Consider the following 23,372-nt stretch of genomic DNA (forward strand, 5'->3'; position numbering starts at 1 on the left):
AGCATGGACTTGTCAAACAACCCCTCGAATAAACGCTAGACAAACTCGTTAGAAAATGTTAACTCAGACTCTGGTCATGGCTGATCCCATCGTTCTATTCTCATACCTCAAACATGTTGTCTTATTAATACAGCGTCCAGGTTTTCCTCCTGGAATTGGTTAGACAAGCTAATACTTACCTTTTGGCAAAATCATTTCCTTGTAGACACTTCCATATTAGTTTCAAGTATCATTGTGTTCTGGTGTGTTTGTCGCCATCAGGTAAGACCACTCAGGGTACAGAGCCTTGATCACCCATGGTAAACTGACGTATTCATTGAACCTCCTATCACGATACTTAGCTCCTAGACCACAGCTCAATACACGTGTTAAGTTATGTTTTGTAAACCATTAATGGAACAAAATGTTTTGGGATATGATCCCTATCATTACTCCATATAGATCTTTAGGGATCACTCGAGAGAAAGATCATTCTCTGCAGAAAATCCTCTTCTGATTACCTTGTTTCAGAGCACGTCTGTTTTCACAAACCAATCCTGCACAGTATATACAAATGAACAGTCATGGAGTTACATCCTTTTAACTCCTACTTCTATCCAATGCACTTATAAGATATACTCTCTCAGGCAATTTTATGTCCTCCTTAAGGTTCACTGTATCACAACTTTCTGTGTACATGCTTATTATGTTTAGCTGAAACGGACTGTTACTTAACAAAGCGCCTTAAGCGCAGTAAGAACTTGATGTTACTGATGTTATTCCCTGTTATTTCTATCATTCTAAAACCTTCCTGCGTTGCAGATGAACGGCAATGCCGTCGCAGCTCCTAAGTTCTTTTGGAAGGGAAGGGGGGTGGGGAGGGAGGTGGGGAGAGCAGGGGGGAGGGAGGAAGGGGGGGGAGGGTAGGGGGGGAAAGGGGGAAAAAAAATTCTGGATTGTTTCAGCATGTGTTCAATGTTTATGGTTAATGATTCCACTCACCTTTTTAGCTTTAGAAGTAATGCTATCCGAGACCTTCCTTATAATTGACCACGGTAGCACATCAAACATGATCTCAAGACACGATAACTCAAGACACGATAATCCTGCGAAAGCCACTACAGATGAAACTCACGCGAGACAGAACCATACTAAGGGAACAAATCGTTCGCCCATACTTGTCATCCACTTAATATACTATAGCTTAATGTTCACGGCTCTACCACTTGATCAAGAGCGACGACCTAGCTATCAATGACCCACAATTCCTCTATCACGGAGGGCCTTAACATTGTCTCCTTTAATGTTAAAGGACTCAACCACCCAGTCAAGAGGAGGAAAGTTCTAGAATATTTGTCAAAATCCAAGGGTGACATCCTCCTCTTGCAGGAGACTAAATTATCGAAGGATGACGCTGAACTGATAAGTCAACATTGGATCTCACACACTCTTTGTTCGCCAGCAATTGGCAAAAAATGTGGAGTCCTCACCCTAATAGCTAAAAAATCCAACATCTCTGTAATATCGCACACTCAGGATCAGGATGGCCGCTTCATCATGGCTCACCTGCAAAGAAACGTTGACCATATCCACGTCATGAAAATTTACGGTCCCAACACTGACGACCCAGAATTCTGGGACTCATTGGCCCCGACCCTAGAATGTGTACCTCAGGGAGAATTACTGATAATGGGAGGCGACTTTAATTTACCCCTTGACCCTATAACGGACTGCCACTCTTCCTGTTCCTACCAACCGACCCGCTCACATACTAGTCTACACCGTCTATGCTCCAGATTCAACTTACACGACTCATGGAGACTCCAACACCCTGACGGCCGCGATTACACATTTTACTCACCTCCTCACAATTCCTACTCAAGGATAGATTATATCCTCGTCAATAGCCCCTTCACACACCTCATAGAGGAAACCAGCATTGCCCCTAAGTTGATTTCTGACCACTCGAGCATTCAGACCAAATTAGTGGGTTCCAGGTCCATTCTCCCCCCTAAAAGATGGTGGTTCAATGATGAAATATTTTCTGAACCAGAAAACAAGCAAAAGATTGAGAACGCCATCCGAGACTATCTCGCCTTAAATGACACCCATGACGCGGACATAGCAACTGTTTGGGAGGCGCTTAAGGCCACTCTGAGGGGTGTAATCATAGGAATTAGAGCTCATGCTAATAAAAAACTAAACAAGGATTTAACCACTCTAGAAGTCAACATTAAAAATCTAGAAGCCACTCATATTGCAAATCTCCAAAATCATATGATTTTAAACGAACTTACTAAGCTGAAGTATGAATACAACTCGATACTCAGCAAAAGAGCGGGGGTCTGGGTTAACAAGTTCAAGGCTCTTAGGACATGCGAAGGTAATAGAGCTGGTAAAGTCTTAGCGTCATACTTAAAACACAAACAAAAACAATTCAATATTGCCTCAGTCAAAGATAGTAATAATATCGTCCAAACAAAACAGGACCTAATCTTACATACCTTTAAATCATTCTATCAAGACCTGTATAAAAATAATTTGTGCTTTGACTCGGAAGAGTGTAATAAGTACCTAAACTCATTAGGCCTACCTAAACTCAATGACACGGATAATGCCACTCTGAATTCTCCGTTCACCCTACAAGAGGTAACAACATCTATTAAAACCCTTAAAGGTAACAAGGCACCTGGCCCTGACGGTTTCTCCGCCAGTTTCTACAAAGAACTAACAAACTCGCTGAGCCCGACTCTCTTAAAACTGTTTAAGTCCTTTAATGTAACGAAAGGAATAACAAAATCGATGAGTGAAGCCACCATTATAGTCATTCCTAAAGACGGCAAAGACCCACTGTTAACCAAAAACTACAGACCGATTTCCCTAATCAACTTAGACTGCAAGATATATGCAAAGATCCTAGCCACACGACTAAATTCGCAACTACCAAAACTAATTAGTACGTCGCAAGTAGGCTTCATGAAACAGCGCATGTCCAACGATAATACAAGACTACTCTGTCACGTCATTGAAAAAGCCAGACTGCTCGCAGACCCCGCAGTTGCTATTACTCTTGACGCAGAAAAGGCGTTCGACAGAGTGTCCTGGCTTTTCCTTAAGAGCTGTATGTCCGTCTTTAACCTTGGGGACACATTCATTAACTTGGTAATGGCCCTGTATCTCTCACCTACCGCACGCATTGCCATAAATGGATCATTATCAGACCCTTTCTCCCTTGAGCAGGGGACGAGGCAAGGCTGCCCCCTTTCCCCTTCGCTCTTCCTATTAGCAATGGAACCCCTAATAGCTAATATAAAAAACAACGAATCCATTAAAGGTGTGAAATTTGGGAATAAGTGCGTCAAACTTGCCGCCTATGCGGACGATATCCTGATTGTGACAGAATCACCAGATACCTCTATCCCTGCACTAATGTCCACCATTGACAGATACTCCACATACTCGGGATACAAGCTCAACCGGGATAAATCTGAGGTCAAACCACTCAATATTTTAACAGCCAAAGAGGTACTAGGGAACTCAGGGCTTTGCTGGCAAACAGAATTTGTGAAATACCTTGGAATTGAATTCGGCGACTCCCTTATGGAGACCCTCCAACGGAATGAAAAGTTAACCTTAAACAAAATCAAAACCCTTTTGGAGGGTTGGTCCCCTCGCTTCATTACGTGGTGGGGTAGAGTGGAGACCATCAAGATGATGATATCACCACTGGTTAATTATCTCCTATCTATGCTCCCTCTTACTCTTACGCCTGACTTCTACCACAAACTAGACATGACTATATCAAACTTCCTTTGGAAAGGGAAAAGAGCCAGAATCAGCATAAAAAAACTCCGCTTAGACAAAACCGCTGGTGGGGTCAACCTACCTGATTTCAAAAGATATGAAACCGCCTTTCTCGCCAAGCAGGGAGCCCATTGGCTCTCGCCTTCACCTGACTATACTCCAGTTTGGCTAGAAATTGAGAACGAGATTCTAGAGGGTATCTCCCCTAGCGCGGCCTTCTCTTCTAATTTGAATAGACTAACCCACTCCAAATCAATATTCCATAACACAAAATGTGCTCTTCTAAAATTCGACAGACTCCTGGAAAACAGCATTCGAGGATCACACTGGGAATCCTTATGGGACAACCGTAACATTTTATATAAAGGTAAACCCCTACACATTACATCATGGATCAAAAAAGGCATACTTTTTCCGTATCAGCTGTTTACGGGATCATACCCTGTCCCATTCGGTGACCTAAAAACCAAATACGACCTCGAACCAATTGAATTTTATAACTTCCTTAACGTAAAAACAGCACTGACCAAAGCCAAACTCTCCCGAACTACACCCTCCCTTCCTTCGTACCTAGCCAGGGTGAACAGGCTGGGACACCAGGTTTCTGCCCTCTATAAACTTAGTCGCCCTCAACATTCTAGCCTCATTACCCCAATTACACAATTCTGGGACAACCTTGCGTCCAAGCCTATTACAGAGATGGATTGGACCAATACATGGATATCCTGTATGAGACACAAAATCAGCCCCACACTTTCGCAAACAAAATACTGGCTCTTGCACAAGGCCTTCTGGACACCGGCGCGATTATTTGCACATAATATTACCACAGACGCCTTCTGCTGGAACTGCAAACACGCGGAGGGTGATCTATCTCATATTATCTTAGAGTGCGACTGCGTAACACAGTTTTGGGAGAAGATATTTGAATTTATATCAAAATTATTCCACATTACACCGATTAAGGAACTCCCCTATCTTGTTTTCGGATTCACCCAAGACCCTTCCCTTGAAATAGAAGATAGGGCCTTACTCGACCTCCTCCTCACGGGGGCGATCAAGACAGTCCTTAGTAACTGGAAAGATACCAATAAGGCCAACTTCTCAGGGTGGTTGAACTGGATTATCAGTCTACGCGGTGCAGATAACATCGCACTTCAACAGACGCCGTGGCGTCCCCCCACGAGAAAACTGTGGTCAACCCTTGATAATTACTTTACGACGCATAAGCCACCTTAAGATAGTCGACCACTGTTTTTGCTTCACAGGCACTAGCACTTGCATTCTCCCATCACCGTATCGCCTTTCATGGTACCCTTTACCGTGTAGCCAGTGATATACAATATCTGTCTCTAAATGCTTGATGAGTGTGCGATACATGTTCTGTTACCTCCGACGAGAGTTATTGGTTACCGTACTCTTGAATTTTCCATTGACTACTGTTGTAACGCATTATGTGGCGCTTTCAAACTGTACACTTCTGAACATAAATGTACTACTGGATCTAATTACTGTTTGTTACTGCTGAAACAACCAATAAAAACCTTTTTGAACAAAAAAAAAAAAAATACCGTTTCAGAAATATGAAGTTGCTGAAGGATTAGGGGAGGGGGAAGTGGGATCCACAAATATTAAAGAAAAAATCTCCCACAGCTCACAATATATACTATATACAACAGTCAAACAGACAAGAGTATAAAGGCAGAGAAGGTTACTTATCTTGTGAGCAGCAGCAACAAAGAAGGAAGACCACTACGTGCACATGGACTATATACCTATCTGGAATGTTTATTATAGTTCTAGAACCTTTCATTGTTGCTGCTGTGAGCTAAGCAATAAAGGAGATTGCATAATATTGGCCTCCGTGTCATGCCATAAAATTTAAAAAAAAATTGTGTGTGTAGCATGGTTTTGTGTATGCAATTAATGTTTTATCCTCTGGTGTTTAATTGCAATGGTTATTATTACCCATGCAAAAAAATTAACTTGAACATAGATAAAGTTTGGGCTAAACAAATATTGAAATTTCCAAGAAATTTGAAAGTCATATTCTAGTGCCAGACAGTAACATCTTAAGAAGCTATGGGTGTAATACTAAACCAACTGGTCTATATTACCCTTATGGTATATATGTCACAGTAGTTCAAGTGCACAAAGGGCACATCACTATCGCAACTGTTCATTAACCCAATATTTCTCATCACGTATTGATGTGCAAGTTCACACTGAATACTTAAAAATAAAACATATGAACAACTGTAGATTATTAGCCTTTCATGCTCAAGATACCAGACTGAATTATCTACGATGCCCAAAGTTGCTGACCAAATTTGACAATTATGGCCTCAAGTAGGAATACAAATAGTACCAAAGATTAATGGTTCAACAGAGAAAGGTTAATGCATGCATAGCGAGAAAGACGCAGGTGCACAAAACAAAATTATAGCACTTTATGGAAGCAGATATAGGAATCTTACGACAACTATGGCTATGTTAAAAATGGCGGGGGTAAAGTGGGCATTAATGGGATGAAATCTGTATATGTGCTGACAGGACCAACAGCTGACATTCCTGAAAGTTGTACTTTATCCTTTGTGTTACTATTGTCTGTGGAGATCCTGAAAGTTGATGGATAAAGCCTTAATGCTTTAAAACAAACATGTTTATACCTGTATGCACCATTATTTGAATTTGGAATTTTTTTTTTTTTGCAGAGTTTTATATAGCGCAAACTAGACCCGAACCGAATCAGGTATCAGAGCGCTTTACATATGTTCCAGTTACGTTACATGAGGACACACTTTCATTTTAGGCACGGGGAGATTAAGTGATTTGCCCAGAATCACAGGAGGTTTTGGCGTCGTTCCCGAGACTCGAACCCAGATCCCCAGGTCACAGGTCGAGCGTCCTAGCCGTTAGGCCAACTCCTCTCCCCTATTAAAACTGTTTGATTTTAATAAAGTCAAGGTGTAGGACAGTTGGGTAGAGCAACATGGAAACAATTCACAAAGCATGTAGTCAGACTTGCCTGTCGGCAAGAAAAGTGCTTAATGAGCCAATGAGCTTTTGTGTTAAGGAAAAGGGTGCAAAGCTTTTTCCACTTAATTAGTACATGGAAAAGATGTTGCACTCTTTTCCTAACAATAGAACTTACTAGCTCGCATTTTAAACAAAACAAAATGTTGTTCACAATTCGTCCAGAAATCCCTCAGAGACTACCAGATAGACACACCTACATGTGATTGCACACTTGCCTACAAAAGGGTCACTTACTGAACAGCATTTGGTGTAAATCAACAAAAGGGCATATGTCAAGCTGTATTCTTACAAAGAGTATTTGCGTTATCACGTTACACTTGCATAATGGAGAGCACAATATTGTGACGGGGGGTAATTCTGTCTATTCATGCAGAAAAAGTATACATCTAAACCTCTGGATAACAGATGATGGCAAAGCACTGGTGTGGGTGTGTCCGATTGGGAAGTCCTGAGAAAATGGATCTAGCGGTCATTATCTTGCATTGTGCTGCTTGCCTCTGTAACCCAAATAAGGACTTCCTTAAATATCCTGAAATGCGCTCATCAGAATTAACCCCATTCACGTTCTAAGTTGTTTGTGCTAATGCTCTGATACAGTTATAGTTTACTCAAAGGCATAACAGGAGTTGGGGCTGGAGGTTCTGATCCCAGCATGTGAACTTCCATCTTTGTGAAACTTACTAATTTTGGGAACTGTTCTCCAACGAAGGCTGGAATACATTGGAGGTACGCGCTTTAGAATTTAAAGTTTTGACCGTTAACCAGTTAGCTTGAAGAACAGTCAGAAATCATCCAGCTATAAATGATTGCTTTTGGGAATGTGGATTAGATTTATACTAAAATTAAATATATACTATTGAATAGGGGGGTTGATGGCTTACAAAAAGTGAGTCTAGCTCACTGCATTGGGTTTGGCCAATAGGGTATTACCTAAATCATTTTAAAGCTTAGTCGGATAATCCTCTGACAGATCACAGTTCAACAACAGAAAGTAGACAACATTAAAACTCTGCTTTGAGACCAACCTGAAATCTGTGGTGGATTTCCATCAGAAACCAAAAAGTGAAAGGCTCCTTAAATGTGTCACTATTTACATTTATTTCGTATACAGCCAGAGACATGACAGATGGAAAGAACTTTAGTGTGTATCATATTAATATAAAGAAGGATATGGAATTGAAGATTGTAAGCACCAAACAAGCACTAATTACAAAAGAAAAAATTAAAATTGCTTAGCTTCCAAGACTCCTTTTCAGGTCTTCTTTCGCCAAGGTATGAGAAATGGAGGGCCCCAGTAAGGACAACAATGATGCTCAGGAATGAAAAACGAAAAAGGATGGTTATGGGTTAAACAAAAACAAGAAGAAGGAAAGTGGTGCAGATAATAACCTGGTGTGAAGATGTAAAGCTTACAGTTTTAGGGACTTCGTATGCTATCTGAGTGGACACTCCGCCCATATCGAGTATCCCTGCCGTTCTTTTACGAAGGATGGTTTCCTTGTTATCACTGCCTGGGATATGAACCTCAACTACAGCGTCATCATCTGTAAAACAAAAGGCAACATTCAAGCCTCAAAAAAACAGACAGAATAAAAATGAGAATACAATGCAGGTTGAAAACAGTAAACTGTAAGGCATTCAAATGACCATAAAGGTTTCGCAGTACAAGTTGAACATGTTCTGGGTTTTTAACACACACACAGAAATGGTCTGCCCTCATGCTTGCATAAAACAGGCATTTTTGAAAAACATACAGAATTCCGAGTAGCTAGCTTTGTTAAATAGGGCTGTTTTCTAATAAGGCATCCCGATTTGTTCGCTTTCATCACTTCACTATATAAGCACTTTTCATCCCCAACTTAAAATATGAGTTACTTCGCAGTCAAAGTACTTTATCCTGCAGAAACTGAACATTTACCCAAATTAAAAAAGAGGACAAATGTTGAAGAACCTTAAAGAAAACATGCTGATAATTCCAACATACAAGCCGCTAGGAAGGGGAACTAGTATAATTAAAGAAGGATTGGCAATGCTAATATGTCAAGTTTTTAATTTGTTAAAGTATCATGCATTTGATGGGCAAAGGTGTGTGTGAATTTGAGAATGGGATTGACAGAGAACGAGTGTGAATGTAAATTAGCGGGTTAATAGGCATAGGAATGGTTAATATGGACAGTGAATGTGAGCAGACAGGTATGTAGAACAGCCACAAAGGATACAAATGAAAACGAAATCAACAGTCTCCACGAAGACTAAAAAGCCTTAACTATCTTCTAACCAGCTAGAGCAGGTTTTCTAGACATTGAATGATGTTGACAGTGTTACAAAGTTTGCACTGCTGTTGAAGAACTGCATTTTTGTTCTCAATCTAGAGTCAAGACAGCTAGCACATAGAAACTGAATTATTCCTAGGTAGAGTTCTCCAGGGGCTCTCCCACACTTAATTAGGGCGGCCTTTTGTGAAAAGAATTGTGTTGGATGCTAGCCCGTCTTCAAGGCCTCACCCCTCCAATTCTCTACCTCTACCGTTTTGGGTCATCTGCCAATGCACTTTGCAGCACTTAAAACTGTAAAACAAGTTATTGTTTTAGACTATTTGTTTAAAAGTGTGCTTTATAAAAAAAAAAACTAACTTAGGTGCTGACAGTATGAATCATTACCCCATAACCAATACATTATTGACTTAGAGCTGTGCAAGCTCGGTTTGTAAAGCTCCTGCCCTTTTCTCTGGTCACTAGGAATGTTTTTCTTGTGTGATACCATCATACACATCTGTCGTCTTTTAGGGCAACAATTCCTTTTCATGAGGCAATAATGGATTAATATAGGGTGATGTCAAGAGAGTAACTTAATAGAGGATAAGAAACGGCCCTAAACATTCTTTATAAAATGTATCTTATATAGTCACTTTAATATGAAATAGAAAATTGATAGCCTTTCTTTTTTTTTTTTATAACTGAAGGAGCATGCGGTTCAGTGGATTGTTAGTTGTAAGTTGTTGAATGCAGGAATTAATTAATGAGTGGATGAATACGTGGCTAAGTGAGTGCATCGGTGGTTAAGTGGGTGAGTAAACCTGTTTGGATGGATAAAAGGGTGAGTGACTGGGTACACGAAAACAAAAGGAGTTTTTGTATTGAAGAATGAGTGAGCAAAAGTAGTGAAAGGGAGTGAGCAGCATATTTCCACTGACATAATGTCACTTCGCCTGAAGTAGAGTGAAACAATGCTTGAAAATGAAACAAATATACACAAACAAATGAAATACAGACCTAATCTTAACGCTTTCAATGCAGGGATGTTTGTGCATCTCTGTGGAAGAGCTTTTTTCAGAAACATTGGTACTGAATTGTTTAAATGCATGTAACCCTTTGAGCTCTTTGTGTACCCATACAAAATATATATTTTTAAGCACCTTCATGGCATCGGTGCAAATTCTGCATCAAAATCTCATTGCAGCCTGAAGATACAATGACAAATGTGGAGATATTTTAATTCTGTTTTAACAAATCTGCTCTATATTTTGAGTAATAATCAAATGGACAAATTAATCAATGGAATGCTAACAAAGGCAATGTTCGCAATGACATCTAGAGTCTGGTAATACCACAAAATCAGGGTTTATGGTGCACTATTCATTTGATGACAGTTATCAAACTTTGGACTATACAGAAAGTTTAAAAAAACTAAACATTTTCTAATTCTCTACAACCTACCAAATCTATTGGTTTGTGCTACGTGTTCATTTCTCTAACTGACTGACCTGGAGAAAGTGCTAAACATGACAAAAGATTTATATAAAAAAAAAATCAAAACATGGTAAACTCCTCGTCACTTAAAGAGAGAGGGAGGCTGTGGTAGATGCTAGGTTTATGCTCCTGACAGTTAGGTAGCGAGACAAAAATTGAGCATTTCAAAGAAAACCTGCCTTTAGGGAATTAGATAGGATACAATGAGAGTTCGCTGTAACCCCTCCAGTCTCCATCATACAGGAACCTGTACATGTCAACCTCAATCCAAATATTTGTTCCTCTGGGACTCCTTACCGTGGGAGTATGAGATATGTATGTGTTTTCTATGGATATGAGATAGGCATATGCAATAAACTAGGTGCAGTGCATTTGGGAATTTTATAGAGCAACTGAAAGCCAAATGTTGTTACAGATACCTGTCGTTTGGTCGCAGGTATGGCCCCAGGGCTGTATGGCATCATATCAAAACCATTCTACTTCCCTCAGTCTGTTTAGTGACTTGAGGAATTGCGCTGAACAGTATTTTTTTTACAGATTTTTTTTCTCCATAATTTGGCAATTCCCTTCAGTCTTGTTTGCTTGGGAACATAGCCCTGCCAAGGCTTGATCCCAAGTTTTGTTCCTCTAGGTCTGCTGAGTGTGATGGTATCCGACATGTGTGGGTTCTATAAGAGTTCCAGGAGGCCACAGGCGAAAACTTTAAAGTGAAATACCACTTTCACAGTCACTGTCCTTCGGTCGTATCACCCCTGGGCTATAAGGAAGAATACTGCAAACATCAATTTTTTAACAGTTAAACATCCCTAAGGTTTACATTGCTGCAGATCTCCCTCGCCCTATAAGGCTATGCTAGACAACATGCTGAACATGACGTTTGTCAAAATTCTTTGCTATTTCTTTTCACAAACCAAAGTAAATTCCTTCACTTTTCCTCATGCAGGAGAATATACTTGGCAAGGTTTGATCCACATCAATGTTGCTCCTGGTTTTCTGTAGCTAGGGCTACCGGACTTGCAGGCTCTCAAAGGGTTTGAGTAGATATTCACAGACAGACATTCCCGATGGAAGCACTTCTCTAGAAGATTTCTATGGTATTTGGGTATGAGGTTGGCAGGCACCCAGGGAAACCTACCTACCCTAGACATTTAAAAAAGGTAGAGACAGTTGGAAGCAAGTACAATGTTACTGCTATGAATCCCGAAGTAAACAAAAAGTGACGGTAGAATGCTTGAATTAATTTCAGCCACTGGTAATTCCTTAGGAGGCACGCCAGTCCATCATTTGTTTTGCCCATAATTCCGCCTACGATTACATCCAGCCATATACAAATCAACCGTGGTCATGCTCCCAGAGGATCAGTCAAGCCGCATCCTCTCTGAACTGGAACACAAGCAACCCAATAACGAATTTAGCCTATTTGGCCCCTTCTGTCAGATGTAGCTTGCTTGTAGAAGCACAGTGAGCATGAGATCCAAATCTGGGCAAACCCGTCGCACTTAGGGTGTCGCAATGAATTAAACAAAAAGTGATGGGTGGAATGCTTGAATTAATCCCAGCCAATGGTAATTACTCGGGACGCATCCCAGTCCATCATTATTTTACATATCATGTCATCTCACCGTGCAATAGGACTCAAGCTATACGTCACGGACGAGACTGGGGTTGCTTGTGTTCCCATGTGCCTGGTCTAGTGGTTCAGACTGGACTGTTCCTAGTAGAGCAGGAGAAAAAATGGTTTTCACAAGGCAGGTGTCTGGCTGGAATGGCATAGTAGGCGAAAACAATGGTCTGGAATATGGCCCAAGGGATTGACAGTGACTGAGAGGAATCCAAGCATTCCTTCTATCACCTTTTTTTTTGTAGGAATCTGAGTAGGTTTGACAACCCAGAATGCCCTCTAATATCAAAGAATAGAGAGTAAAAAGAAATCAGTTTAGACACTTTTTGGTGACAAAAACTCCAGAACCTCCGGGCCATGGGAACATTTCCACAGGATCAAATTTCCTACAATTCTCCTCATGCAACTGCTACCTCACATAAATGTGGGTGGACCTACTTCACGAGACAGTAAAATGCGAAAACATTCACCTTGTGAAGACCACATTGTTAGTGCACAGTTGTGGCTTGTTTCCGTTCAATACAATACGTACACCCACATATATTAGGTACTGTATTTAATCACAGCACTGGGTGGTGGGATGTTTGTGGCTTCCTACAAATCCCAGGGCTTTCTGTCACAGAAATATGAGGGAATACTGTAATTTTAAACAATGTTTTACGTTTTAGAGCCAATGTAGATACGAAAATGTGGGGGCATCCACTCAAGCCACACCATCCAAAACTCCCCCTGTGTGTAGTTTTCGGAAAGCTCTGGGGTGTGGAGACGTTTGCGCTTGCCAGCTGTCCCCAGGCCAAATATGACCAATACCAACATTGCAAAATCCAAGATTCTTTCTTGCTCTTCCCATGGTTGTGTTCTTGGGCTGTTCCTGCCCTGGGCGAAAGAGCCAATCACGCTCGTTAGGCAGCCCAAAGGAGCTCCAGAAACTATTATTTTTCGAGCGGCATTTAAAATACATCAGAAAGCAAAACCATTATTGGTAAATCTTTTCTTGTTACTTTACACTTACCATCCTCTATGTGCTCGAATCTTCCCAAAACAAAGTTGATTCCAATCCATGCATACACACCTAAAAAAGAACATGTGATATGGAGAAATATTTACTTGCTTTATTATCACAAAGTCTGAACATGTTTGAAGTAAGAAGATACCAAAATTCAAGATCATTCTGATATTACTGGAAAATAAACATCTTTAAAAACTTTAACTAAGCATTTGTCTTTTAAATATTCAATAAATTAAGCATGAGTAGAATCACTAGAGTCGGGTATGCCTCATTTGCTGTCAGCCAGTTAGTGGCTGCACCTAAAGCACAAGTTACTTCTTGTGTAACGATATATCTGTAAGAGACATTAGTTAGTATTAGATTCCTTACCTTAGAATATCCCCAGGCGTCAGACTGGATCCGGAAATGTTTTGCGTAGCAGTACCCTTGCGCGTCGGTAGGCGTCGTCTGCGGCTCCGTGTCCGTCGTCGGGGTCGTGGGCTCTGTGATGACGTCGTCGGAGTACTTAAGACGCCGCCTCCGTGTGCTGACGTCAGTTCTTAGACACAGCTTTTCCGCGCCAGAAGTGCTGAGCCATGTTAAAAACCAACACTGGCGCCATTGAAACTAGGGCCCTGAAAGGGGATAACTATAACCCTAGATATCGGTTCACAGAACGGGGAGGATGGGTGGGTCGGTAAGGAATCTAATACTAACTAATGTCTCTTACAGATATATCGTTACACAAGTAGTAACTTGTGCATCTGAAAGAGACACGTTAGTATTAGATTCCTTACCTTAGAATAGATACCCCAGCAATACCAACCCCAGTGGTGGGTCTGCGAACCAATAATCACACCAGAAAGTCCTGGAGGACAGAACGGCCAAAGAAGCCATCCCTCCGGACTTGGCTGTCCAGGCAGTAGTGTCTTGCAAACGTGTGCAGCGATGCCCACGTAGCTGCCTGACAGATGTCTTGTAAGGGCAACTCCCCGGCCCAGGGCAGTTGTAGTCGCCGTGGATTGGGTGGAGTGAGCCCGCAATCCAACAGGGGCTCCTTTCTAGCCAAGGAGTAGCATGCCTGGATACACAAGATGATCCACCGGGAGATGGTCCTCTTGTGCACCGCTTTCCCCTTCTTAGCGCCCACGTAACCAACAAAGAGTTGGTCATCCACCCGGAACTGGCGTGTGCGATCCAAGTAAAATGAGAGCGCACGTTTTGGGTCCAGACGGTGGAGCTGCTCTTCCTCTTTAGAGGGATGCGGTGGCGGGAAGAAGGTTGGCAAGGTGATGGGACTGCCCGATGTGGAAGGCCGTGACAACCTTGGGCAGGAAAGATGGCTTAGTACGCAACACAACCTTGTCCGGATGGACAGAAAGGAAAGGAGGAGTACAAGAAAGAGCCTGGAGCTCACTCGCTCTCCTGGCAGAGGTGATGGCAACCAGGAAAGCAGTCTTCAGAGTAAGAAGGCTGAGAGGACAGTTGTGAAGTGGCTCAAAGGGAGCGCACATCAAAAACGTAAGAACCAGGTTCAAGTCCCACTGAGGCATCACAAACGGAACACGAGGGAATGTGTGTGTGATGCCCTTTAGAAATCTATTTACAACGGGGACTTGAACAAAGAAGGTTGATCAGGCAGCCTCAGAAAGGCTGAAAGGGCAGAAAGGTAGCCCTTGATAGTGCCCATAGCAGAGCCCTGCTGGGCAAGAGAAAGAAGGAAGAGAAGAACCTCAGAAAGAGGGGCAGCAAGAGGATCCACAGCCTTTGCTGTGCACCATGCCACAAATCTGTTCCACCTGCAGGCGTATACCGTTTTTGTGGAGGGACGCCTGGCTGCCAGAATGACGTTACATACTTCAGGAGGCAAGTCAAATGGCCCTAACTGCCGTCGCTCAATCTCCAAGCATGGAGGTGGAGACTGGACAGGTTCAGGTGAAGGACCGTCCCCTGCTGCTGCGACAGAAGGTCCTCCTGAAGAGGCAGATGAACCGGGGGATCGACTGACATACTGAGTAGCTCTGGATACCAGTACCTTCGAGCCCAGTCCGGAGCCACAAGGATGACTTGGGTCCGGTCGCGCTTGATCTTCTTCAGCACTCTGGGCAGAAGTGGTATAGGCGGAAAGGCGTATAACAGACCGCAACTCCACACGCGACGAAGAGCGTCGCCGAGCGAGTGCCGCCTTGGAAATTCCAACGCGCAGAACTGATGACATTGCGCGTTCTCTTCGGTGGCGAATAGATCTAACCAAGGCTCTCCTCATTGCTGAAAGAGGCCTTGCGCCACGTCCGAGTTCAGACACCATTCGTGATCCATCATGCACCGACGGCTGAGCTCGTCTGCCCTAGCGTTCAGAGATCCCGCCAGATGTTGAGCCACCAAGGTCACGCCCTGGCGTTCCAGCCATTGCCAGAGGCGCAGAGCCTCCTGGAAAAGGGTCCACGACCCCACCCCGCCCTGTTTGTTGCAGTACCACATGGCGGTGGTGTTGTCCATGAACACCTGCACTACACTCCCCCGGACAGAGGGGAGGAATGCCTTCAGTGCTAGACAAATCGCCCGTAACTCCAACAGGTTGATGTGGAGGCGGGCCTCCGCCGGAGACCAGAGGCCTCTGATCTCCGCCTCTCCCATGTGGCCTCCCCAGCCCTGGAGGGACGCGTCCGTCACAACTACGTGCTCCGGTTGGGGAAGGGAGAGGGATCTTCGGCTGACCCAATCGCGGTCCGTGAGCCACCACTGCAGCTGTCTCGCAGTGCCCTCCGAGATCAGGACGTGGTCGGACAGGTTGCCCTGATGCTGGGCCCACTGAAACTTCAGGTCCCACTGCAGAGCCCGCATCCGCCACCTGGCGTGATGCACCAGTATAATGCAGGAGGCCATCAGCCCCAGAAGCCACAGCGTCAACCTGACCGAGATCCGGGATAACGGCTGAAAGATGGGAATCAGAGCCTGAATATCCAGGACCCGCTGTTCGGGTGGATAAACCCGAAACCGAGTCGAGAACCGCTCTGATGAAGAGGAGCTTCTGGGAGGGGCACAGGTGTGACTTTGGCACATTGATGGAGAACCCCAGCTGGTGCAGGAGATCTGCCGTAGTCTGGAGGTGGCTGACGACTGTCTGGGGCGGGCCCGCCTTCAACAACCAGTCGGCGAGGTAGGGGAAGACTGAAACCCCTAACCTGCGCTGATGAGCTGCGACCACCGCCATCACCTTTGTGAACACCCATGGGGCGCTGGTAAGGCCGAAGGGGAGCACGGTATACTGAAAGTGCTCGTGGTCAACCGTGAACCACAGGTCGCGCCGGTGGGCCGGCAGGACGGGGATGTGAAAATAAGCGTCCTGCAAGTCCAACGCTACCATCCAGTCTCCTGGGTCCAGGGCAGCTAAGACCTGAGCCAGTGTCAGCATTTTGAACTTCTCCTTCCGGAGGAAGCCGTTGACGTTCCGTAGGTCCAAGATAGGGCGTAGGCCCCCTTTGCCCTTCTTGGGTACCAGAAAGTAGTGGGAGTAGCAACCACATCCTACTTCTGGCCCAGGAACGCGCTCGATGGCCCCCTTGGCCAAGAGGGCCGTAACTTCCTCCTGCAGAAGTCGCAAATGATCCCCGACACACGGTGGTGCTGCGGTGGCATGGCTGGAGGAGTCGCCTTGAAGGGGAGGGAGTAGCCCCTTCGGACGCTTTGCAGCACCCACCTGTCCGATGTGACAGTGCGCCAGTGGAGGTGGTGATGGCGAACCCTGCCCCCCACTGGCGTCACATGGGCCTGAAAGCACGGACTAGGAGGGTTTTGAGGCGGATGCTGCGGGGGAAGGTGTGGACTGACCTCGCCGTTGTCCCCGACCACCGGGACGGCGGTTCCCACGGCCGCCACCGCGTTGGGTATTACCTTGCGGAGCGTGGCTGGCAGCGCGTGTGGGTACACCTCTTCCGTGGCCACGAAAGGAGTGAAAGGCAGCCGATTGCTGGCGCGGGGCCGAGAGGCCCAAGGACTTGGCCGTAGCCCTGGAGTCCTTAAAGCGCTCAAGCGCATGGTCTGCCTTGTCGCCAAAGAGGCGACGGCCATCAAACGGCATGTCCATCAGTGAGTTTTGGACATCGGCCGAAAAGTTGGCGGACCTCAACCAGGGTGGCGTCTGACCGCCACCGTCGTTGCCATCGCTCTACCTAGTGAGTCGGTGGTATCCAGCCCACACCGGATAGAATATTTGGCTGCATCCCGGCCCTCCACAAGGGCTTGGCCGAGTTTGGCCCGTACCTCCAACGGACACTCTGGCAGCACTTCCGCAACCGTATCCCACAGAGAGTGGGTGTAGCGGCCCAAGAGGCATGCGGTATTGGAAGACCGCAATCCCAAATTAAGGGACGAGAAGATCTTTTTTCCGTACTGCTCGTACCTCTTGGATTCCCTGTCCGGCGGTGCCGACGGGAATGCGGTCTGGGAATTGGAGGCCTGGATGACCAGACTCTCGGGGGTGGGGTGGGTGGACAGGAAACATGGGTCGCCCGGGGCCGGGCGGTGGCGTCTAGCCACATTCCTATCTACGGGCGAACCCGTAGCGGGCTTGGACCAAGTGCCCAAAAGAACGTCGGCTAAGGCCTCGTTAAACGGCAGCAGAGGCTCGGCTGAGCATGACTGTGGCTTAAGGACCTCAGTGAGGAGGTTAGTCCTCACGGCCGCGACGGGGAGCTCAAGACCCAAGGCTTTGGCAGCCCTCATCAATACCACACTATAGGTTATGTTAAGGTTATGTTATGTTAAGGGGCATTTTTAAAGCGCTCTGTCACCGTGGGTTTCCTGGCGCTAGTCTGACACTGAAAGAGGAAAGGAGAGTTAACCGGAATGTGGGAAAAGCCAAGTTTTTAGGGATTTACGGAATTGGATAAGCGAATTAGAGAGTTTGAGTGAGAGAGGGAGAGAATTCCAGAGTGTGGGGGCAAGGAGAGCAAATCTCCGGCCACCCATTCTGCAAAGTTTAAAAGGAGGAACGACCAAAAGACGAAGGGTAGAGGATCTGAGATTACGTGAGGGGCAGTAGGGACTGATGAGGGATTTCAGGAAAACAGGGCAGGTGCCGATGAGAGATTTGAAAGTGAGGCAGCCGATTTTAAAGGCTGCCCTAGAGGAGATGGGAAGCCAGTGGAGTTTAGTGAGGAAGGGTTTGGCAGATTGCCATTTCGGGATCCCGCAGGCTAGTCTCGCCGCTTGGTTCTGGACGATCTGGAGTCTAGAAAGAAGGGCCTTAGGCAGCCCATGATAGAGTGAGTTCGAAAAATCCAAGCGGGAAAGGACAAGGGCCATGATGACTAAAATCAGGGCTTCAGGCGTCAGAAGGTAAGCCACCTTTCTAATCCTGCGCAGCTGGTACATGCAGGAGGAGACCACCGACCCTATTTGGGGTTTAAGAGATAACTCGGAGTCAATGATGACCCCGAGACTCTTTACTGAAGCCACGGGGGTGGGAGGAGGCCCGAGGTCACCTGGCCAGAAATGCGGGCCCCAGTGAATAGAGCTCTTGCCAGGAAGAAGGAGTTCCGTCTTCCCGGGATTGAGTTTGAGCTGGTTCTGGCTCATCCACTGAAGGATGTGGGTCATAACCGCCTGGAAGTTAGAGATAGCAGAAGAAGAGTCGAGAGGAAAGATGAATTGCAGGTCGTCAGCGTAGTTGAATACGGTGACGTCCCACTGCCTCAGAGAGAAGAGGAGAGGTTGAAGATATAGATTGAAAAGAAGAGGGGATAAGGAAGAGCCTTGGGGGACCCCGCAGAGTGAACACTCCCTAGGAGCCCTAAAAGTACCCAGGCTGAGAGTCTGAGACCTCCCAGACAGGAAGGATTTGACCCAAGTCAGCGCCAGGCCCTGGATGCCGGCCTGCTCGACACGGTGGAGTAGGATGTTATGATCCACCGTGTCGAAAGCGGCCGACAGATCTAAGAGAACCAAGGCCTGAGGGATGCCCCTGTCGACGCCAGCTCGGAGAGCGTCCAGTACGGCCAGAATTACTACCTCTGTAGAATGGCCGGGTCTAAAACCGGCCTGGTTGACTTCGAGGAAGTTGGAGCTTTCAATGAACTGCGAGAGACAGATGGTAACGTGGGCTTCCAGAATCTTGGCGAAATAGGGCAGAAGAGAGATAGGCCGGTAGTTCGCCAAGACCGCGGGGTCTGCTCCCGGTTTCTTCAGTAAAGGCACTAGGACGGCTGCCTTGAAGGAGTTAGGTACGGAGCCAGAAGAGAGAGAAGAATTCAGCAGAGAGAGAGTATTATCAGGGAGATGGAGACAGATGTCCCGTAGTATAGAAGGTGGGCAACAGTCATCCGGAGAACCAGATTTAACCCGGACGGCCAAGATGGCCAGCGATTTTGAATCTAGAGGGGGAAAGTGTGTGAAGGTGAGGGCGTTAGGAGGGGGACAAGTGAAATTAGCGCCAGGAACGGTGACCGGAATAGTGTCCTTGATCAAAATAATTTTCTCCAGAAAAAATGAACTGAGGGCATTACAAGATTCCTGAGTCGGAGCCTGGCTAGGGAGCGTCCTGGGGTCGGAAGAGAATTCTTCAAGCACTCTGAAGATCTCCTTAGATTTGCAGGGGGCGGAAAGGATCTTGTTAGAGACATAGGTAGTTTTGGCCATAGCAATGGCTTTTTTGTATTTGTTACGAGCAGTAACGTAGGTGTCTCTGCTCATGGAGCAGTAGGTTCTTCTCCACTTACGCTCCAGCTGGCGTAACTCCAGATGTTGGGTTTTTAGTTGATGGTCGAACCATTTGTGGGAGTTGCTATGCCGTGAGCGGGGAAACTTCGTAAGCGGGTCAAAGATGTTACTGGCAGACGTGAGCCAGTCAGAGATATTACCGTCTAGCTCGTCGATACAGATGTCGCTAGGGAGAGAGGGGCAGGAGCGGGACAGGTGAGAGAGAAATGCAGAGGAATCAACAGACCTCCACTTGCGGGCCACACCACCCTCTAGAGGGGGGGCTCTGATGTTATCACTGACCGAAATCGTAATATCGATCAGGAAGTGGTCAGACCACACACAAGGAGAGATCTGCGGACAAGAGGACTTCACCCCCAGGGTCCATATGTGGTCAAGAATATGGCCAGCGCTATGCGTGGGGAGATTGATAAGTTGGGTAAAATTAAGACTAGAAAGGGTCTCAAAAAGCTCGGTAGCGTGCGGCCCGGCATCTTTATGTTGGAACCAGTAGTTGAAATCGCCAAAGATGGCGACGCGAGAGGTGGATGTGATGAGATTGGCGAGCTGCTCAGTAAGGGAAGAGGGAAAGGAGGGCATAGGGGAGGGGGGGGCGGTAGAGAATTATAACCGTGACTGCACCTACCTCGGTTCCTAGGCTGAGGACCAAGTTATCCACTTCAGGGTGGATCAGGGAGGCGGTGGCAATAATTTTAAGGTTCTTACGTATGACGGCTGCCACCCCACCACCGGATCGACCCCCAGGGCGATTGGCATTCAGCAGATAATAATTAGGGGGTAATGCCGCCAGAATATCCGGAAGGGAGTCATCGGTTAGCCAAGTTTCGGAAAGCAGAAGGACATCCGGGTTCTCAACCGAAAGTAGGAGAAAGATGTCGGTTTGATGTTTTACAAGGGAACGAGTATTGAGATATAAAATCCGGATGTTAGGTTTGCTGAGGGTAGGTGAGATGTGAGGTCCCGATAGGGAAGGGGTGTTCCCTGTGAGTCCTAGAGCGGAGATAAGCGCTTTGACATCGGGCAGGAGGGAGTAAGAGTGACAATGTAGGCTCTTTAATGCACTGGAAGTGTAAGATGTCACAGCGGCAGAGTCCCTAGCCCCTGGGCCCGTCCGGCCGCGGACGGGCGCAGACGGGCTTAACTCTGGCGCAACTCGGCGCGCCTACGGCGCGCCCGCTGCGCTCGTCCGCTGCGCTGACGCATGTGGGACGTTTAAGTAGGCGGATGACGAGGGGGGTGGGCGGAGTCAGCAGGGCGGGTTGGGAAGTGAATTTTAAAAATTAAATCAAGTCACCCGCTCGTAGTCAGCGGGACGAGGGAGCTGAACTGCTTGTATTCAGCAAAAGAAGACAAAAGGTATTTAAAATTGGAATGCAGTGACAGCCTCGCGCAAGCCCTCTGCCACCGGGCTACGCGCAAACACTGAAGGAGAGGGGAGAGAAGCCTAAGTAGGCGGATGACGAGGGGGGTGGGCGGAGTCAGCAGGGCGGGTTGGGAAGTGAATTTTAAAAATTAAATCAAGTCACCCGCTCGTAGTCAGCGGGACGAGGGAGCTGAACTGCTTGTATTCAGCAAAAGAAGACAAAAGGTATTTAAAATTGGAATGCAGTGACAGCCTTGCGCAAGCCCTCTGCCACCGGGCTACGCGCAAACACTGAAGGAGAGGGGAGAGAAGCCTAAGTAGGCGGATGACGAGGGGGGTGGGCGGAGTCAGCAGGGCGGGTTGGGAAGTGAATTTTAAAAGTTAAATCAAGTCACCCGCTCGTAGTCAGCGGGACGAGGGAGCTGAACTGCTTGTATTCAGCAAAAGAAGACAAAAGGTATTTAAAATTGGAATGCAGTGACAGCCTTGCGCAAGCCCTCTGCCACCGGGCTACGCGCAAACACTGAAGGAGAGGGGAGAGAAGCCTAAGTAGGCGGATGACGAGGGGGGTGGGCGGAGTCAGCAGGGCGGGTTGGGAAGTGAATTTTAAAAGTTAAATCAAGTCACCCGCTCGTAGTCAGCGGGACGAGGGAGCTGAACTGCTTGTATTCAGCAAAAGAAGACAAAAGGTATTTAAAATTGGAATGCAGTGACAGCCTCGCGCAAGCCCTCTGCCACCGGGCTACGTGCAAACACTGAAGGAGAGGGGAGAGAAGCCTAAGTAGGCGGATGACGAGGGGGGTGGGCGGAGTCAGCAGGGCGGGTTGGGAAGTGAATTTTAAAAATTAAATCAAGTCACCCGCTCGTAGTCAGCGGGACGAGGGAGCTGAACTGCTTGTATTCAGCAAAAGAAGACAAAAGGTATTTAAAATTGGAATGCAGTGACAGCCTCGCGCAAGCCCTCTGCCACCGGGCTACGGGCTACGGTTGCCCCCTCCTCCGAAGCCACGGTAGGAGGCGAGACAAAACCAGTGTCAGGCGAAGTGTCTATACCACTGGCCTCCCCAAGTTCACCTGCCCAGTCCTCATGAGACTGGCATTCACGTGCCAGAGGGTCCTCAGACCCCTACCAATCCTCCTCATCACCCATCTCCTGGTAGTCAGGTTCAACAAAGGATGGGTCCGGTTCATGGAAAGTAAACTCTCCGAACGGCGTCATAATCGGAACCGGGTCGAGTTAGGTATTGGGGATGGCGCCGCCCGAGGACGGCGCCGGCGGTGACACCCGAGGGGACGGCGCCGGGGAGGTCGTTAAACCACCGGCGACGACCCGGATCCGGAACCGGATCCAGTGGGGCCCTGCGGCGCCGATCCCAAAGGCGCCTGCTGCGTCGGAGCCGAAGCGCCCACTGCGTCGGAGCCGGAGCCGCCAAACCGCTAGGACCCCCAGACGGGACCGCTGGGCCCGATGGCGCCGCGGAGCCCGTCGGAGGAGAGAGGGCCCTCATGGCCATGAGGAACCGCTCTATCTCCTCCGGCGTCGCGTTAGGCCCAGGGACCGAAGGGTATGAAGCTGGATGCGGCGCCTGCGACGGAGCCGCGTGGGCGGTGGCACCTGAACCCCCGGCCGCGTCGGGGGGGAGTCGGAAGAGCGATGACGTCTCTTCGACTTCTTGTGCTTACCTGACGACTTCCACCCAGAGGAGTGATGTCGACTCCCGGAACTATGATGGCTCCGCCCCCGCGACCGGTCCCTCGACCTCTGTCCGGACCGGGACCTCCCTTGGCGCGGGGGCGACTGCCGGAGCTCGAGCCGCTTACGGGACCGCTCCCGTCTAGCCTTCGAAGTCAGGGCCCGGCAGTCGGAACAGGCCTTGTCGTCGTGGTCGACGCCAAGACAGTGGAGACACCGACGGTGATGGTCCATCACCGACATCAGTCGGTCGCAATCCTCACAGGGCTTGAAACCAGGCATCCCTACCGGCACCGATTAGGAGTCGAAGACTCGAAAAAGGAGATCAAAAAGATCAAAAAGAGAGTTAGTCAAAAAGTGAGTAAGGTACCACTTTTTCCGGATCTGCGCTGCTGGTGCGGAAAAAAGAACCGACG

The 23,372-nt window shown here is 47.1% G+C and overlaps 1 protein-coding gene across 5 annotated transcripts in view; it reads right to left on the reverse strand.

Annotated features, from left to right (window-relative positions):
• ENTPD4 (ectonucleoside triphosphate diphosphohydrolase 4) overlaps positions 1–23,372 on the reverse strand; it is a 326,547-nt gene that overhangs the window by 161,983 nt on the left and 141,192 nt on the right. For 3 of the 5 annotated variants that reach the window (XM_078666557.1, XM_078666558.1, XM_078666561.1), the window contains exons 7-8: positions 13,205–13,264; positions 8,212–8,366 (exon numbers count right to left, since the gene is read on the reverse strand). In XM_078666557.1, coding sequence (XP_078522683.1) covers positions 8,212–8,366; positions 13,205–13,264 — 215 coding nt within the window. The remainder of the gene's footprint in view (positions 1–8,211; positions 8,367–13,204; positions 13,265–23,372) is intronic. The other 2 variants (XM_078666559.1, XM_078666560.1) reach the window with 1 other exon arrangement.

This window comes from Lissotriton helveticus, chromosome 11, assembly GCF_964261635.1.
Source record: "Lissotriton helveticus chromosome 11, aLisHel1.1, whole genome shotgun sequence".
Classification (NCBI taxonomy): domain Eukaryota; kingdom Metazoa; phylum Chordata; class Amphibia; order Caudata; family Salamandridae; genus Lissotriton; species Lissotriton helveticus.